This window comes from Octopus bimaculoides, chromosome 8 (assembly GCF_046866305.1).
Source record: "Octopus bimaculoides isolate indiv1 chromosome 8, ASM4686630v1, whole genome shotgun sequence".
NCBI lineage: Eukaryota > Metazoa > Mollusca > Cephalopoda > Octopoda > Octopodidae > Octopus > Octopus bimaculoides.
The window spans coordinates 6,427,476-6,447,309 of NC_142935.1; the positions used below are offsets into that span (position 1 = coordinate 6,427,476).

General features: G+C 34.4%; 1 protein-coding gene across 1 annotated transcript; it reads left to right on the plus strand.

Annotated features, from left to right (window-relative positions):
* Positions 1-360: 360 nt before the first annotated feature.
* Positions 361-19,683, plus strand: LOC106878898 (G1/S-specific cyclin-D2). Its single transcript, XM_014928247.3, has 5 exons — positions 361-1,234; positions 7,137-7,352; positions 9,327-9,486; positions 11,429-11,565; positions 13,401-19,683. Exons 1-5 carry the CDS (start codon positions 1,040-1,042, stop codon positions 13,551-13,553), a joined length of 861 nt encoding a protein of 286 aa, XP_014783733.2. The 5' UTR covers positions 361-1,039; the 3' UTR covers positions 13,554-19,683.
* The last annotated feature ends 151 nt before the right edge of the window (positions 19,684-19,834 follow it).

A 19,834-nucleotide genomic window follows, 5' to 3' on the forward strand; every position in this document is an offset into this window, starting at 1 on the left:
TCAGATGCTACGTGAAATTGAATGCTCTCCGCTGTATATAACATGACTGGAGAAGCTGTTTTGTTTGTTTACTTTATGACTTGATGTAAATCATTTGACAACAACCACAGCAGAAGTTGTTCTCAAAGTTTTTTTTTTTATTGTACGCTTTCCTTTCCTGATTTCTGTTTGTTCATATTAATCATTGTTACAATACAGTAACAAATCATAAACGTGACATTTTATCCCAGCATAAACACACATTAAAAATAAAAAGAAAACAAAAACCAAATGTAAACTTAATTAAAAATCATTTGTTGTTGTTGTGGTTCGGCTCTGTTCGGCATTTTCCGTAATTCGCCGTCCGCGCAATCGCATCGTAAACACTGGTCGTCCCTTCCGTTTATTATTACTTGATGGTTGCTTAAAATCTTTCTCTCCATTTCAACTCTTTCGAACTCTTCATTGTTATTTAATTCAATCGGGCTGCCAAGTACTCCGAGTTCGGCGAATTCTTCAAAGATCCAACTGATATATTCACGCACATTCAGACGTAATTATATTTAAATTACCCCAGCAAAGTATCAATGGGTGAGACTGCCTGTAATTGTTAATTGTTCTAATTAATAAGCAGGTTAAAGTAGGAAACCTTTATTCCAATTTTTTCGACTTGCCGATTATTTATTTTCGGAACTATGAAGAATAAAACTTTAAGAAATCATAAAGAGTCATCACGGACACGAAGAAAACAGTTTTGTCAGTACAGTTCTTGAAATCACATTGATTCAGTGATTGTATACAAATAAGGATTTCCCCACAAACAATCACATTTCGTTTTGTAATAATTACAAATACAAGCTTTTTATAACATTTTACCAACTCACCCTCACCTCACAACCTCCCTAAACATTCACACACACCCAAACATTCATATATATATATATATATATATATATATATATATATATATATATATGTATGTATATGTATGTGTGAATGAGGTGTCTACTTGATATATAATTCTTCCTACCCCACAAAAGAAAGGGATTAAGAATTCAAAATGGATCTAATATGTTGTGAAACTGATACACTAAGAAGAGCTTATGAGGATCCAAACCTAATTGATGATGACCGTGTTCTACAGAATCTCCTCAGTACCGAAGAAAGATATCAGCCATCAGCAAACTACTTTACATGTGTTCAGGACGACTTAAAGCCACACATGAGAGTTATGGTATCCCAATGGATGTTAGAGGTATAGCTTTTATTAATAATGCTAATTGTATATGTAATACAAGTATTGCTTATTCCATCGTATGTATTATATATATATATATATATATATATATATATATATATATATATATATATATATATATATACATATATATATATATATATATATATATATTAGATATATTTAGTAATTATCATGTATTATATATTGTATATTATGTATTATATATAATGTATTATACATTATTACTTATAAATTATATAATTTATATATATATATATATTTCATATAGAATATATACTGTGTATGCGTATACAGATATGTATATATTTCCATATATGTGTATGTATACATGCGTGCGTGTATGTATGTATGTATGTATGTATGCATATATATCATATATAACACAGTTTATGTGGATGGGTGTAGGTATGGCTTTGTGGTTAAAACGTTCGCTTCGCAACCACGTGGTTTCGGGCTCGGCCCCATTGCATGGCAACTTGAGTAACTGTTTTCTGTTTTAGATCCGGGTCGACCAATGACTTTCGAGTGAATTTTGAAAACAGAAAGTGCGTTGAAGATCATTTTATGTGTGTGTGTGCATGCGCGCATGTGTTTCATCACTTGACCACCAGTAGTAATTTCTTTTGACCTGATGACCTAGCGGTGTCGCCAGAAGAAACCGATAGAATATGTTCCAGACAGGCAGTCTCTCTCTCTCTCCACACACACACATAATGTCATCTAAGAATCCATTTGTCAGTAAAATGAGACTTATTTGTCAATAGAGTGGATGTACTAATCAAATTATGGTAATTTTTCAGATTAACACCTGCACGATTTTCACTAGGGTGTTAGGGTTAGGGTTTTTGGGTTAGGGTTTTAGGGTCAGGGTTAGGGTTTAGGGTTAGTATTAGGACTTTAGGGTCAGGGTTAGGGTTAGGTAATCGTGCAGGTGTTAATCTGAAAAATTACTCAAATTATATTATAGATCCATTTCAACCTAACTTACCAATCGATTTCGCACTGGGTTTTAGATAACAGCATGATTATCTAAATGTATAAGGCATTCAGAGATGACTGGTTATATATATATAGTTTGCTTTTCCATTAAGGTAAGATAAAAAAAAGTACTCTATCTGGTGAGAGATATTGTTTAGTGTACATAATATATAATTATGAGCTACTGATAGTTTCATACATTGAAATATACCTAGTGTCTTCAAGTAATCTTTGGGCTCCGAGCACATGATCTTTACAAGTTATTAATCAGGCAGAACAAGAGTAATCTCAATAAAAAATGAGATGAAGGTGGGTTCAAAAAGTGGTAGAGTGAAAAAACAGGAAAAAGAAACAAGAGAAATTAGCGTTATGTCTCCTTTGACCATAGAATCATAAGGCTAGATGGTATAGAATCAATGGAAGGGGTCTAAAGTCTGCGACACAGCTGCTCAGTCTGGAGAGTGGCTTTTCTCTAATTTGCCAAAAGAAACTTCTCCATATGTTTGTATTTGCTGAAAATTACTGATCTGGAGTTCAGCAGTGCAATGCAATTCTTAGATCTAAAAAGGATATGCGATCATTCAGCTGCGTATACGAGCATTTTTTTGATCCATTAGTATATGACATTGATTCTTCTATGCTTTTCCACTTGATTGTACGTGACATAGAGTTGGTCTTCAAACCCCGTATGTGGTTAGCCAACTTAGTGGCTTTACTTTTGTCCATGAGTTAGAAAAAAGATAGGTGGTTAGCTGTTTTAAGATCTAAAAATTCCATCACTCTGCTGAATTCCAGATCAGAAATTTTCAGCAAATGCAAACATATGGACAAATTTTTTTTGGCAAATTGGAGAATACTACCCTCTCTGGATTGAGCAGACCTCCTTCTATTGATTCTACACTATCTAGCTTTACGACTCTACATTCAAAGACGGCATAATTCAGATTCTTTAAGTGAGAGATGTGTAGTGGTGGAGAGAGGGAAAGAATTTAGTGGCTCAGGGATGGGTGTGATCAATGTAAAATGTGGTTGGAGATGACAGTATAAGGATAAAGGATGGATATGGAGACAGATTAGTGGTAGATTAACCCATTAGCATTTAAACTGGCTGTATCAGGTCCAAATATTCTGGTTTATATTCAAACCAACCAGATCTGGCTTCTTACACATACTTAACATTGTCATTCTAAAAATAAACAACAATGTCCTGGTGATCTGATGAGTTAGCCTTCTAAATTTGCATTAATTTGTGGATATACAATAATAATATAAAGTTATCTAAATGTATAAGGCATTCAGAGATGACTGGTTATATATATATAGTTTGCTTTTCCATTAAGGTAAGATAAAAAAGTACTCTATCTGGTGAGAGATATTGTTTAGTGTACATAATATATAATTATGAGCTACTGATAGTTTCATACATTGAAGATGTTATCTAGGCATGATTTCATACATATTAATGCAATCATGTTTGCATAATTTCTTCCACATTGAAATTTATACTATATAAAGAAGGTTGCAAAACAACCATAATCCTAAGGGTGTCATGTGGTTAAATATCTATTTACTTCACACACCTCCTGACTTAATGGTTTATATATTCCACATGAAATTTCGATTGGCTCTTCTGGATTTCCATTACATGGACATGCTTCATCACATTTGTTTGTATTGGATTACTATACATGCACACACAGACGGACACATATATATGTATATACATATGTGTATATCATCATCATCGTTTAACGTCCGTTTTCCATGCTGGCATGGGTTGGCTGGTGTGATTGGGGACTGGCAAACCAGCAGGCTGCACCAGGCTCCAATCTGATCTGGCAATGTTTCTACATCTGGATGACCTTTCTAACACCAACCACTCCAAGAGTGTAGTGGGTGCTTTATACATGCCACTGGCATAGGAACCAGTTGGGGGGTACTGGCATCTACCACATTTGGATAGCACTTTTTATGTGCCATTGGCACAGGAGCCAGTCAGCAGGCACTGGCATTGACCCTGTTTGGATGGTGCTTTTTACATGCCACCAGCACAGGAGCTAGCCAGATGGAACTGGCATCGACCACATTCACATGGTGCTTTTTACATGCCACTGGTATGGGGAACCAGTCAGGGGCACTAGCACTGAGCCATGCTCGAATGGTGCTTAGGCGGCAATGGCCACAACTACAATTTCGATTTCACTTGACTTGACAGGTTTTCGCAAGCACATCATATCGTCTGATGATTCAAGAGTATTTTTAAATGGGCCGGTTATGCAACACTGGCATTGGCCACGGCTGTGATTTCACTTTACTTGCTGGGACTTCTCAATTACAGCATATCTCCAAAGGTCTTGGTGTCTTGTCATTGCCCCTGTGAGGCCCAACGTTTGAAGGTCATGCTTTACCACCTCATCCCATGTCTTCCCAGGTCTGCCTCTTCCTCTGGTTCCTTCCACTCTTAGTGTGTGACACTTCTTCATACAGCTGTCCTCATCGACACGCAACACATGACCATACCAGTGCAGTCTCTTGCAGACCACATCTCATCCTTCTTATGTCCCACTCTTCTCCGCTCTCTGTGTCTCCTGCCGCAATGTGGGTTCGTCTAGTATCTCAGATAGAAACCTGTCCAGATGTTTCTTGAAAACTTCCACATCACCATCACGTAGACCTCTAATGTTGCTTGGCAGAATGTTGAACAATTGTAGGCCCTTGAAACCCAGACTATTGCAGTACTGTGTCCTTCTTTTAGATGGGGAAGATGAGATCTTTGGTATGATGCAGTGCCATCCAGTTCAGTGAATGGTATAGCTGTCAGTTCTTAAACTGAGAGCTAAACCCTCCAAGATCTTCCAAATATATATCACTGCATATCTCTTTCATCTTCTCTCTGGGAAACAAAGACTCAGCTCCCGTAGCCTCTCCCAGTAGCCCATCTTTTGCATTGAGTTAATTTTCTTTGTGTATTGGCACTGGATTGCTTTGAGTTCCACAGTTTGTTTCACACTCTCTGGAGACCATAGTTAGCAGCAATAGTCCAAGTGGCTGAGAACGAAAGTCCTCCATAGGAGTAGCAGGGCCTCCCTTTTCCTGGTTCTGAATGTCCTCGAAATCCATTTAGCCACTCGTCTGTGCAGTGTTGCCATCTAGGTAATATTCATGTGGTATGTTGCATCATTGCTCATGTGAACCCCTTGATCATGCATGGGCTCTGACTTTGTGATTGTGTTACCTTCTGGTCCAGTTTATTCTGATTTTAGCCTGGTGTTGGGCTCATAGTGGAGTGCCTGAAATTTCATAGCATTGAACTGCATGTTATTTTTAGCCCATTTGTATATTTCATTCAGGTCTTTCTGCAGTTTTATGATGTCCTCTGGGTTCTTGACTGCCTGTGATACTCCTGTGTCGTCAGCATAACTGACTGTACCATGGAGGGCATGCCTGAGAGGACCACCACAAATAGTAGTGGCGCCAGTACAGTTCCCTGTGGGAGTCCGCTGAGAATTGGTGTCTCTTCAGAGTGAGCACCATTGGCTACAACTGTCTGACTCTTGGCCCTTTACAAAGCCATGCAGCCACTCTCTCAGTTTCCCAGTAATACCAAGGTTTCGCAGCTTGTGACATATCATGCTATGATCAACCTTGTTGAAGGCCCTGGCAAAGTCGAGGTATATCACATTTACAGCTGACTGGTTTAGCTGTTGCTTCAGTACCCAGTCAAAGTGCTGCAGCAGCTATGTGAGGCAGTTCCTCCATGAACAGAAGCCATGTTGCATGTTTGTGAGAAGTTTGTTTTCTTCTAGGAACGTGATCAGCCTTTTCTGATAATGCGTTCCATTGTCTTGCCAACATGTGAGGTCAGAGAGATGGGCCTGTAATTTTTAGCATCTGCTCTGCTCCCTTCTTTATGGACAGGACATATTATATCCTCTTTTAGCATGTTGGGAAGTTTACTACATGCAAAGAAACTCCGCAGAAGTATCTGCAGTAGCTTTGAAAGAGCCCTTTTACATGTCTTTAAGAGAACAGTCGGGAGTCCATCAGAGCCTGTTACTGAGTTTGATCTCATCAATGGCCGATAGTACATCCTTTTCTGTCATGTTGATGTAATCAATGGTTGCATATCTCCAAAGGTCTCGGTCTCTTGTCATTTCCTCTGTGAAGGTCATGCTTCACTACCTCATCCCATGTCTTCCTGGGTCTCCCTCTCTCACGGGCTCCTTCCATTGTTTGGGTGTGATACTTCTTCACACAGCTCCCCACATCCATACGCAGCACATAACCATACCAGCACAATCATCTCTCTTGTACACCACATCTGATGCTTCTTATGTCCAACTTTTCTCTCAGAGCACTTACACTCTGTCGTGTATGCACCCTCACATTACACATCCAGTGGATCATACTAGCTTCATTTCTTTCAAGCCTACGTATGTCCTCAGCAGTCTTGGCCCATGTTTCACTGCCATGTAGCATGGCTGTTCGCACACATGCATCATACAGTTTACTTCTCACTGTAGACAGAAAGGGTAAACACATCATGGCCAGTTTGAAGTGCATGCATCCATTGATCTTGAAGAGAGCACTTCAAAATAATCATGGTGTGTTTACACTTTTTCGTCTACAGTGAGAATATTTCACTATGATGGACCACAGTGAATAGCCATCTTTTAAGTTCAAATATCTCTCACACAAGTTTATATTTGTCTCAATCACTACTTAGCCCTTCTTTGCATACACACACACACACACATGTATACATACATATATATATGTGTGTATGCATGTATGTACATGCAGATCCATGTATTTTTCTATAAACTTTTCTAGTTTGTATTTGGTTTGTTTAATAGTGTTGTTAATTTATATCTTTCTACAAGAAGAAGAATGAATTTGTTTTTATGTGCAATTTCAGGTTTGTGGTGAATTGAGTTGTGAAGAAGAAGTATTTCCTCTCTCTATGAATTATCTGGACCGATTTCTTTGTGTTCACCCAATTAAGCGAAACCAGTTACAGCTTCTAGGTTCAGCTTGTATGTTCCTCTCATCCAAGATGATGCAGACAATTCCTTTAGCTGCAGAGAAACTAGTGATGTATACAGATCACTCTATTACCTTGGAGAGCCTTCTGGTGAGATTTTATTCTCCATTTTTTTAATGTGTATTGAAGTGTATAAATGTTGGACTCCAGAATTGATGAAAATATAAACACAGTGCTATGTAAGATGACATAAATTGTAGATAGAAAAGCATCGCTGTAGGGGTTATTCATTTAACTAATTGATAAATAATTTTATGTGCATCGTTTGTATTGGTTTAAATGTCATCAACCGCCATGATGTGAAAGTGAAGGACATTTATGTTTTGCTGAAAGCATGAATTCTGCTTTTTTTATGATATGTGTAAAATAAAGATAAGTTGAAGGATATTGTGGTGATAGACAAAAATGGCAAGTTTTATGAGGTGAGTAAGAAGATAAGAATCATCATCATCATCATCATCATCGTTTAATGTCCGCTTTCCATGCTAGCATGGGTTGGACGATTTGACTGAAGACTGGTGAAACCAGATGGCTGCACCAGGCTCCAATCTGATCTGGCAGAGTTTCTGCAGCTGGATGCCCTTCCTAGCGCCAACCACTCTGAGAGTGTAGTGGGTGCTTTTACGTGCCATTGGCACGAAGGCCAGTCAGGCGGTACTGGCAACGGCCACGCTCAAAATGGTGTATTTTACGTACCACCTGCACTGGTGCCAGTCCAGGGGCACTGGCAACGATTTTGCTCGAATGTCCTTACATGTGCCAGGGTACTGGTGCCGAGGCATATAAAGAGTTGTGGTTTGTGAATGAAAAAGAATGGGGAAAAGCTCACTTTTGTTTGCATGTGATCATTATATTTTTAATTCCCATTTTTCTGTGCTGGTATGAGCAATGTGTCATTTGCCTTGATAGTGCATCATTTCATATGTGAAACCCAGTAACCTAAAATTTAACCATTTACTTCTGTTTGATAACAGGCAATATGGCATTTACTCTGATTTTGCTAAATTTAGATCTACACCTGCAATCCAACAATACAATTTAATAACAGGCTTATACTATTTTCAGCAAGCCCTCAAATTGTTCAAAAATATTTTCAGTAAACCTAAAGCACCTTTTGAGCATTGGATCTCACAGAAGCAATGACAAAAGACCAAGACCTTTGGCAATATGCTGTGCTTGAGAAGAAGACCCATCAAGCCATGTGAAATCATAGTTGTAGCAATCACTCTCGGAGTGGTTGGCGTTAGGAAGGGCATCCAGCTGTAGAAATCATGCCAAATCAGACTGGAGTCCGGTGCAGGCCCTCAGCTTACCAGCCTTGGTGAAACTGCCCAATCCATGCCAACATGGACAACAGACATTAATTGATGATGATGATGATGATACAGGATTAAATATTTTAATCATAATATTATTTTAAACATTTTTCTATAATTCTCAAACTAACCAGGCTCCCCACCTTATTAATGAATTTATTCACTTCACCTCTATAATTAGGAAGAGAAAATAGTTTCATCTTTCTTTGCTTTGGTGTCAGGCAAGTTTAAGATGAAAATTCATTTCAGTTTCTTTTCTTTCTTTATTAAGCTTGGCTATTTCTCTACTCCTTTTTGAATCCTCAAGCACTGCGCCCCCCCCACCTTATGAGAAACTGCATTAATTTGTATTTCATTACATAACTGTTTGGTAACCTTGTTTTGTAATATTTAATTTGATTTAGTGTTTGTGTGTTACTTTAGTTGGTTGAAACCAATGTGAGTTTTGGCTTGTCTGATCACTGGTTTTATTTTCTTGTATGTATTTGGTGAATCGGTAATTTCTTGTTTAAACTATGCAGTATCAACATAATATTTGACTTAATGTTTTCTATAACCCAGGCCTCCTTGTCTGCTCTCTCTTCTTTTCTTGGGATTGATGCAGACTTTTCTCTTTTATCTGACATATGAGCTTAATATATATCTGTTGAATGATAAGTTTAAAATTATATTTTACTTGAAATATTTTCAAAGTTATAAATTCAACTTTTTCGTGTACATAAAAAAAAAATCTTTTATTACATTTTAGGCTATGGAGCTTCATTTACTGTGTGTTTTGAAGTGGGACTTGATGGCTATTACACCAAATGATTTTATTGAACTTATTTTAAGACGTCTTCCAATAGATTCATTGAGAATAAATATCATTAAAAAACATGCACACACATTTATAGCAATGTGTTATACAGGTGAGCAAAAGACTGTTATTTTAATGTTATGAAATGGTATTTTGGTTTTAATTAAGAAAAGACAAATGAAATTTAATTACATATCTTTCTGGCTCGTAGCAGCAGCTCATTTAATTTTTAATTTTTCTGTGGATTCTGTTTTGAAAGTTTCGGCTTCTGGATATTGTTAAAGCTTTGCTTTTGCATTTTTTCCTCACTCACAGGTAAAGTAGAAGTAAAACTCTTTTTAAGTTTAGATTAGTAAATTTATTTATATCGGATAAGCTTCAATAAAAACTTAGACATACGTATTTATAAATGGTGAACAAATTTTGATTGAGACAAACAAACAACTTCTATATATTTAATTTGATGCGAACGACTTTTGATGAAATATTTAACTTCATTCATTTAACCTGGATATACATTTGATGTTAGCATACCCTCAATGCTAGCAATATTGAAGAATTATAAAAACAAAATATCAAATGTAAACAAATGGATTAAACAACTTCATTTAAAATTTATAATTTAGCATTAAATTAAAAATCTGAAGTTTATTATGTAAATAATCTTTTCTCTCCTGCTTGTATAATGATTGAAAAATTTAATATACTAACAACTATAGATATCATAACATGAAATATAGTTATAAATTACATAATAGTAAGTGAAAATATACCCAGTGTTACTTCTCTTAGTGATATATTCAAGACCAAATAAAGATTCCAATATTTTAGGAAGAGTGGTTATTACATAATATTCTTTTCTACAGTTTATGATGAATACAGAAAATCTTACCAACTGAGAACTGCCAAGAACAGAATGCATGTAGATTTCGGGCAAAACCCTTTCTGTGAAGGTTTATATATGCAAATACTTAACTATGCAGTCTGTAAAGATATGACCTCTTAGTTGTTACATGTGTGACTGCTTATTATTAGTTTATTATGTATTTTAGTATAGCCAGAAAAGAGAGTGTAAATCTCTTTATTTTATAAGTTTGGTGGTGATGTAGGTACTTTAATCTTAGGAGTGCAGGCACATTATGATATATTAGAATCACTTGATAGAAGACTGAGAGTCTGGTGCAGCCCCCTGGCTTGCCAGCTCTGGTCACACCGTTCAACCCATGCCAGCATGGACAATGGACGTTAAATGTTGATGATCATGATGATTTGTGCTGGTGCTATGTAAAAGCAATCAACATACTCTGTAAAGTGGTTTGTGTTAGGAAGGGCATCCAGCCATAGAAACCATGCCAAATGAGACTGGAACCTGATTTTCAATTTGTATTTTTTTCACATTTTTTAAATATAGTTTATTTTCACAGTTCACCAAGCTGCCTCTTGATGCATACCATCTAGCAGCTACTACGAGTGTGTGATATTACAATACTTACTCGCTTACTGATGTCTCACAAATATGTGGATTCAATTCTTACTAAACTTATCTAAGTAAAAGAATTCTATTTTTCAACACTAACTGAACAACACTTTATATTTTGCTTTCACATTAGTGTTGTATTACCTTTTCTAAAAAATCCAGTGTCGCCTTTCTGGCACTTGTGCCTGCGGCATGTGTAAGGACTTTTGAGCGAGATCGTTGCCAGTGCCCCTGGACTGGCTCTTGTGCAGTTGGCACATAAAATACACTATTTTGAGCGTGGCCATTGCCAGTACCGCCTGACTGGTCTTCGTGTGGGTGACATGTAAAAGCACCCACTACACTCTCTGAGTGGTTGGCGTTAGGAAGGGCATCCAGCTGTAGAAACTCTGCCAAATCAGATTGGAGCCTGGTGTAGCCATCTGGTTTCACCAGTCCTCAGTCAAATCGTCCAACCCATGCTAGCATGGAAAGCGGACGTTAAACGACGATGATGATGATTCAATCCTGGTTTATCCCCCACTAATAGGAAATATATGTTCAATTACAGAGATTTCAACCGTTTGTTTAATTTCAGATTGCAAATTCATGACGTACACCCCATCAACTATTGCTGTTGGATGTATTGGTGCAGCTATGCAAGGTCTCACTAATACACCAATGGTGAATTTTAATTTACTTCAGAAGCTACATGAAATCACACATATTGAATTAGTAAGAAACCTTTTAAAATTTTATATATGAAATGTTACGAAAAAGCTTATTGAACTTGATCCATTTCTAAATTCAAAAATTAATACATGACCAAAATTGTTTTAATTTAAACATATTAAGTTGTAATTCTCTTGTTTGTACCACTCAACCTAACTTAATTTTTACTTGTCTGGTGAGGATGTAATCAATCTGGCTGGTTTCCTGAAGTTAGTTTTGCAGATCATTAGATTATTTGGACCACAGAACTCCAGCATCCTTGTTCCTTCCTTATTTCTAAAACCAAAGCTGTAATCTCCATGCACACTGTAAAATCTATGCCCCTTGAAATCACCAGTCTCAATATCCAAGTCTCTGTTATTTGTTGTTGAGTCTGCAAAAGAACCTCATAAAATTGGTTGTTCTGATCATCTGCATGTCCAGACTGGGATTATAGGCAGAGATAAATGTAACTGTTAATTTATCTAAGTCTTAGCTTAACTTATCTTATCACATACTCTGACTGCTTCACTTACCTTATCTACCCATTTTTCTGCTAAAAGTACACCTATATCACCCACCCCATCAGTTGCCTACCCAAGAGAATTTGAACCTCTGTTTCTTACCTATAAGGAATCTAGCAGAGGCTTCTCTCCATTTTACTGTTTGCACATGTCTACATGTTGTCGCTCCAGCATTTCAGTGTTCTCATTGGTTCTGGGCCTTCCTTTCGTTTTGCTGCCATTATTTGTGGAATAGGAAGGAAGAGTGAGAAGACAGTCATGGAACTTTTGTCAGCACCCGAAAAGAGATGTGTATATGCATGTTTATATCTGCATTTCTGCTTTACTGATTAACTATTAGTGTTGGTTTGTTTATGTTCTTGTAAGAACATAAGTTAGGCAAAGAGCAACCAATAGAATAAGTACCAATAAATAAAAAATTAAGTGCTGGGTTTAATTTTAATGACAAAATCCCTTGAAGGTGGTATAGTTCAATGATTGAAACAAATAAAAAAAATATGTGGACCTCTGTTCGTTGCTAGTACCGCTGGACTGGCCCCTGTGCAGGTGGCATGTAAATACACCATTTTGAGCGTGGCCGTTGTCAGTACCCCCTGACTGGCCTTCGTGCTGGTGGCACGTAAAAGCACCCACTACACTCATGGAGTGGTTGGCGTTAGGAAGGGCATCCACCTGTAGAAACTCTGCCAAATCAGATTGGAGCCTGGTGTAGCCATCTGGTTCACCAGTCCTCAGTCAAATCGTCCAACCCATGCTAGCATGGAAAGCGGATGTTAAACGATGATGATGATGTATGTAGATGTTATATTTGTGTGAGGCATACATAAGTGTTGAAACTTCTGGGAAATATTTTTCCTATTTATTCACTATTACATATATTTCATTTGCTAACAGGCATTACAAAATTGTACATGTAAGATATCTCCTATTAGAAATTCTATTCTTCAGACAGGGAATCAAATTATTTGATTTCCAATCTCCTGTTTTGATATATATATCTACAATTAATATTTTAACCCTTTAGTGTTTAAACCAGCCATATCTGGCCCAAATATTCTATGTTTTATTTTCAAACTGGCTATATCTAGCCTCTCACACTTAACCTACATTGACATTCTAAATATAAACAATCACATCATTGAAACCTCAAAGCTATAAGATAATGCATGATTAATTCAAAACAATTTGAGTAAAAAAATGTTACATTTAACAGAGTAATCTAAACACTAAAGGGTTAAAGAAGCAAATAACTGAAATGAAAATGAACTAAAGATTAATATAAAGAAATAATGAAAACTATTTGTTGATGTAAATTTTTTTTGTTTTTTGTTTTAGGACTATTTGCGAGCTTGTCAAGATCAGATTGAACAAAAGGTTGCATATAATTTGTCGAATTTGAATATTCAAGAAGTTGATATTGCATCTAAAAATCATACTGTTAAAGAACACCCCACAACTCCAACAGGTGTAAATGACATAAATTTCTGAAGAATTTTTTTAAGGCAATACCTTGGTGATTTTGTTTTATTTTCATCTCTAAAATTAAAAATTAAAACTGTGTTTTTGTCCAAGAGAAATTTCTTGACATTGGATAGATTTCTCCTGAAATTCATCTGATATAAACCTACTGGCTGTGAAAACTTTCATCTTGTAGTTACCTATAAAGCAATTCTTTATAAGGATTTCCAAACTATCCTAAAGAATTGTTATTAAAATATCTATATTTTTCATCATATTGATGAGCATCACTTCAAGAAATCTTACAAAAATGATGCCTTTTTGTTGTTTGTAAATTGCCTATTACAAAACTGATTGCTTTTAAATCAAATATTGCTATTTCGTATGGTTTCTTTGTTAATTTCTGCCTAGAACATTATTTATAATAGAATTAAGTTTATATTAAAATACTCTAGCAATTGTTGTTCCTAATTTTTTAACTTGATGAATTTTATGTTTAATCTGATTCTAATCTGCACTTTCTAATAAAGATTTTTCTCCCAGGTAGTGTTGTTGCTGAAAATATGGAGATTAATTTTGGCTTAATATTCTAAAATAGAAATTGCTTTAGGACCAGAAATTAGAAACATATTACACATGGCAGAGAGTTGACTGGGGTGTTAGCACTTGAGACAAAATGTTTTGCAGTATTTTTTGTTCTGACTTTCAGTTCAAGTCCCACCATGGTTGATTTTGCTTTTTATTCTTTTATAGTCAATAAAACCAGTTGACCTGTCCAGGCAGTGAATTGATTGAATTGTTAGAACAAGCGACAAAATGCTTTGCTACATATGTTTCAATTCTTTGCAGAGTTTTGGGAGATAATTTGTTGGTTGGTTTAGCAGGATTCACTCTGTTGCTGGTATTCGAGTCAGTTCTCTGATTCGGAAATGATTTACTTCCACCTGTCTTGTAGACTCTGGAAAAATAAAGGGTTATGGATTTTGCCTTTCCCTCCCCAAGCAGTAAAAAAAAAAGCAATGTATTATATATAAATTATCCTGCAAAAAGCAGTGAAAATATTGCACATGTTTTACTACAAAATAAGTAATATAGACTTTTGTACATAGTATGGACATACTTGCTAATTTTTTTGAAGCTCATTTTTCTAGTTGAGTGAAAAGTGTTAATTTATGCAATGAGATATTAATGATGGGACAGCAGCAAAAAAATTTAAGTGTTAATCTATGTATATCATCATCATCATCATCATCGTTTAACGTCCGCTTTCCATGCTAGCATGGGTTGGACGATTTGACTGAGGACTGGTGAAACCGGATGGCAACACCAGGCTCCAATCTAATTTGGCAGAGTTTCTACAGCTGGATGCCCTTCCTAACGCCAACCACTCAGATAGAATTATTTTGGGACTTAACTTTTAATAATATTTATTATCATTGACTTATTTATTGTTTTAATACTTCAGACAGTTGTAAACTTTACAGATTTTTGCACTGTCATTGTTTGAAACACTCAAGTCACTAGATGTTACACGTTTTATTTAATCTTTAATCCTCAAAATAACTTGAAATTGTTTAAATGGTTGATCATTTTGTGCAGCTGTATGTCTTCAGAATTCAGTGTGGAATCATTGTTACTAAACAACGAGTCTAAATTGTACAGATAACCTGTATAATTTTATTTTGTCATAAATTTTGGATTTGGGATGAGAGGCACTTAATGAAACAGTAATTACTCTCATTATGTTGGTCCTGCAATTGTTTTTATGATAGTGCTGATATTTTCATATGCTTTGTTACTTGATGAAATTATAATTTCAAATTTATTGAAATTTTCCATCATTATCCTTGTCTTTGTAATGTCAACGGTACCTCTAGCATTTGTAAGTTCCAAAGAGGCAAGCAAGTGTTGTTTGTGGACCAATGTCTGTAAATACATCACAATCACCACCTTCAACATACAAATCAAAACCTGTCACTGTAACAGTCGACAAGTTTTGATTTTTACTATATAAGCAGTTGAATTCTTGGTCCAGCCATTTGTATAAGGGAGAAAAGCATATTAAAAATTAATTTGCTTCTTATTTTCCTTTCTCTCAAAAGTATTATAAGTATGAAACTCAATATGTTATATTGTTTATACATTTAATATTTCATACTTCCCAATAGCTCCATATCCATAGATATAGTCCTGTTTCTGCATGTTGTGTGGAACAGTACATAGTCAAGTATTCTTAAACTCAAGCTTATTGCTCTCAAAAAACAAAAGAAAAAAAAAATCCCAACTTTTAAAATTTACATTTTATATTTTGCCTTAAATCTACCTCTTGTTTGGAGGCTCCGAAATACTGTAGTTGGACATGATGGCAGGGTCAAATAATTATGCTGATGAAATCAGAATATCCAACAATACACAACATCATTTATGAGCAGCGTAATTTTTTCCTTAGTGATTTTTACAGTATTTTCTTCTAAATTCTTTCTATACAATATCCATTATGATTTAAAATTTAATAGGAGAATATATTTTTGTTGACTTTTAAATATTATAGAAAGTTTTTTTTTTTGCAAAGCTAAAAATTGATATCTTAGTATGACATGTATTCAATTTTCTGCAACATTATTAAATATGCAAATTATAGAATATTTTTTTTTTAACTTTGCAGACATATGTCTAGATTTTCAAGTACTAATATTCTCATTTACAATATTAATTACTTTATGACTTGTTTAATTTAAGTCCTTTAAAGAAAACTTTGTAAAATAACAAAAATAGCTAGTTATTCATTTTAACAATGAGTTGAATATATATATCAGTATATTATTTGATATATTATTAGGTTTACAGTGTAATTAGAATTATTCTAAGATAATTTTTATTTGTTTAAAGACTAGAGAACTTAATAGTGTTAAATCCATGGTTGTATCTCACTAAGCTGCAAACGCTTTTTCTATTTCCATTTAAAACGAAAGGTGTATAAAGTTTAAAAATAGTAACACTACAATGAAAAAAGATCAGTGTTAATATATCCCTCTTCTAATTTTTACATAGTATAATAGTTTACAAAAATAATTGTCTAGAAGACATCAACGAATGAAAATAGTTTGTGACAAATATTTTGGGTTTTAAATCTTGTCTCAAACATTTGGTTGCTCAGTGAAAGGTTTTGAAAATTTTAGATGTTGTACTTTATTTTATGAAGTTGATTATAATATTTCTTATTCCATCATTTATATATATATATAAATCTTAAAACTGTGGTACTGCTGCTCAACATGTCAGTAGGCAAAAAGATATTAAATCAATAAATGATGACTGTGATTATAAAAGTTTGATGTCATTTTTCAAGGCTTATTTATTAATTCAAATTGCCTACATTTATCTTTTTCAACTAATTCATAAGCTACATTAATATTTGACTACCGTGTCACAGCTCTGAAGACTTCATTTTTCTAATCACTCGTGCTATATTTTTGACAATATTACCTGTTAATTCCCCTCCAGGTCCATTTTAACCCTTTCATTACCAACCTGCCCGTCATCATAGAACACCAGAGCACATCTGTATTTGCCTATTTATATATAAATATCATTACTACATTAATAATAACATGATTTTACTACATAAACACTTGTATACTCAGAATTTTGTCTTTTCCAAATGTTTTTTAAAAAAATTTCTATAAGCATTGTCCTTTCTTTAAAGTAAGTAAATTTATTTAAGCGTCAAATTTATTAGTTGTTCTGAATTAGAATGATGGTGGTTTCAGTTTTCAAATGTGTCATGTTGGATAGAAGTATTTAAAGTAATGGATGAAACAAAAACTTTTCAAATATTTCTATTCGAAAATTTCAGAAGAAACTATACCCAATCACTCATTAACTCTAATTTAACCCTTATACAAAGAAAAAGGAGAGCAAACTAAAGAAAATTAAGGCACTTTTGCCACGAATATAGTAATAAACATTTTTAGTAAGCTATCTTGGTTAAAACGTCAGATTTTTACCTGTAATTGGAGTAGTTTTGAAACAAATTCCATAACAGATTTAAGAAAGTATCTTTCTCTGTCCAAAATACCACTTAAAATTTAAAAAAATGTTATTTTATGGAATGATTATTTTAGAATTCTGTTGAACTCTTGTAGTGTATTTTTAGTTAGAAATATAATCATAAAAATGTCAAGTATACATTCATGTTCAGGGCGAAAACAAGTCTAGATTATGAAGATGTTGCATATGGGAATTGTCAAGCAATGAGAACTCTAAGCTTGAAATAGCAACCAGGTCTTTAAATCATACCCTTCCATTTTATATAAATACATGATACATCAAGTACCTGACAATTTTAAGAAAAGCTTCTTTCATGCCAGTGGAATCAGTGCTATTGTTATAGGATTTCTGCAACTGGGCTTGATGGAACTTATACTACTGGCACTTTTGAATATTGGTGGAAAAGCATCCAATCAAAGATCAGGAGTCTTTTCTCAATTACTGATGAACATATTAAATAATGCCTTTCATCAGGATTGATCTGTAACTGAGCATTATGTCCTACGTAAGTTAGATATTTATTTATTCTTGCAGTGTTAGATCAGTATTATGCATCAATGGGCTTACGAGTTGTAATTTAAAGGTGAAAAAATCATCAGAAAAGTAAAACAATGTCCAGGAATGAAATGTGTTGCACACTATTATTTCTTCTTACGTCTGTATATGCTCAACTTTGTAATCATGAATTTATCTGTATTTCTCAGTTTTCTGGTTTATAAAGACCATTTTGAATGATAGGGGAGATTTGTATAATAGGAACATTTGGGGCAGCTAAAGAAATGACAAATTAGGATACTTTCAATATAGAGCAAATATATACATTGGGGTTAAATATTCCATATTATGTCTAAAATCGAGTTTTTTTTTTTTTTATACAAGAATTTGTCATTGTGACATTGACTGGGGAAAACATGCAGCCATATATACTTTTTGGCTCTGATTTGGTGCTTGTTCACCAGAATTTCAGGATAATTTTTCTAATTCTATTTTTAAAGTCATCTTTGTATGTTGTTTTTATTATTATTATGATTGTTATTAACACTGTCACATGCTAATCTTGTATGTATTGTTTAAAATACCCCTAAAATTAATTTGTTACATTTAAAAATTTCCCATTAGGAAGAAAATACTCTGGGAGCAGATTACTGCCTAAAATAATCCTTAGAAAGTTCATGTTAGCCTTTTCAATCTATAGGTCCTTGTTAGCTCTTTAAAATAATTCCTTCTTTTCAGAACAAATATATGCAAAGAGGAATAAAAACAGTTCCTGGACTGACTTGCCAGATTCCTTGAAAATGTCTTTCAGCAGAGCTGTGATATACCCCTTGCTGGCAGGGTTACCAAGGATAAATCAAGTTTCTGGTTAATTTTATTTTCAAAATTGCTATTATCATTTTGTCCCTCCTTCTGCTACTTGTACTTATTAAAAAAAGTGTGCAAGAAAGAAAGCTTATAACTGTATTTGTAACTGCAAACAGGAACAACGAGTCTCTTGAAATATCTTCAGAACTTTTTATTTATTTTGTTTTTCAAGAGTATCACCTTTCTTGAGTTGTATTAGGGAGTAAGTTCTGAAATTTTTTCTATAAACAAAATTTGCTTTTTTTTTGATTCAGCTTGTCTTTTTCTAAACACTTTTCCATTCCAATTTTATCCAAAGCAGAGTGTTCAACAATACTGTCCCAATATTTGAATTTGATAAGTAAAAATGCTATGCCATATTGGCTAGAGACTTATTTTCAAGTTCACTGTGCTAACTGAACCAACTATGTGAGAAATGGTTAGATCTTAACATGCATACTTCTCAAAAATAAGGCCATATCAAATCACAGATGTCTTGCAGACCAAATGTATTCTGGTGTACGGGTTTCCCTATGTGATAAAATGAATGTTTCAAGCAAGAAGTGTAAGTTAATTTACTTGAAAGCACCAAAAAATTTTAATTACTGATATTTTCTACAACAATGTAATTTGTTTTCTTTAATTTATTGGATACTTTAAAATGTGTTGTTGTTGTTTTGAAGAATGCATTTTTCAAGATGGTAACTATGAACATTTTCATGAATTTATTTTTAATTCTTTTAAAAATCTAATAAAGGCTTACTTCTTATGCTTTGGGTTTTGTTATTTTTACATTCTATTATTCAAACTTGTGCATGACCAAATTCAAAAACAAATACCTGGTTTTTTTCTAACGATACAAGCTTGAATGAAGGAGCTGAAAGAATGCACTAACGGTCCTTTGAAGCATTTCTGAAACT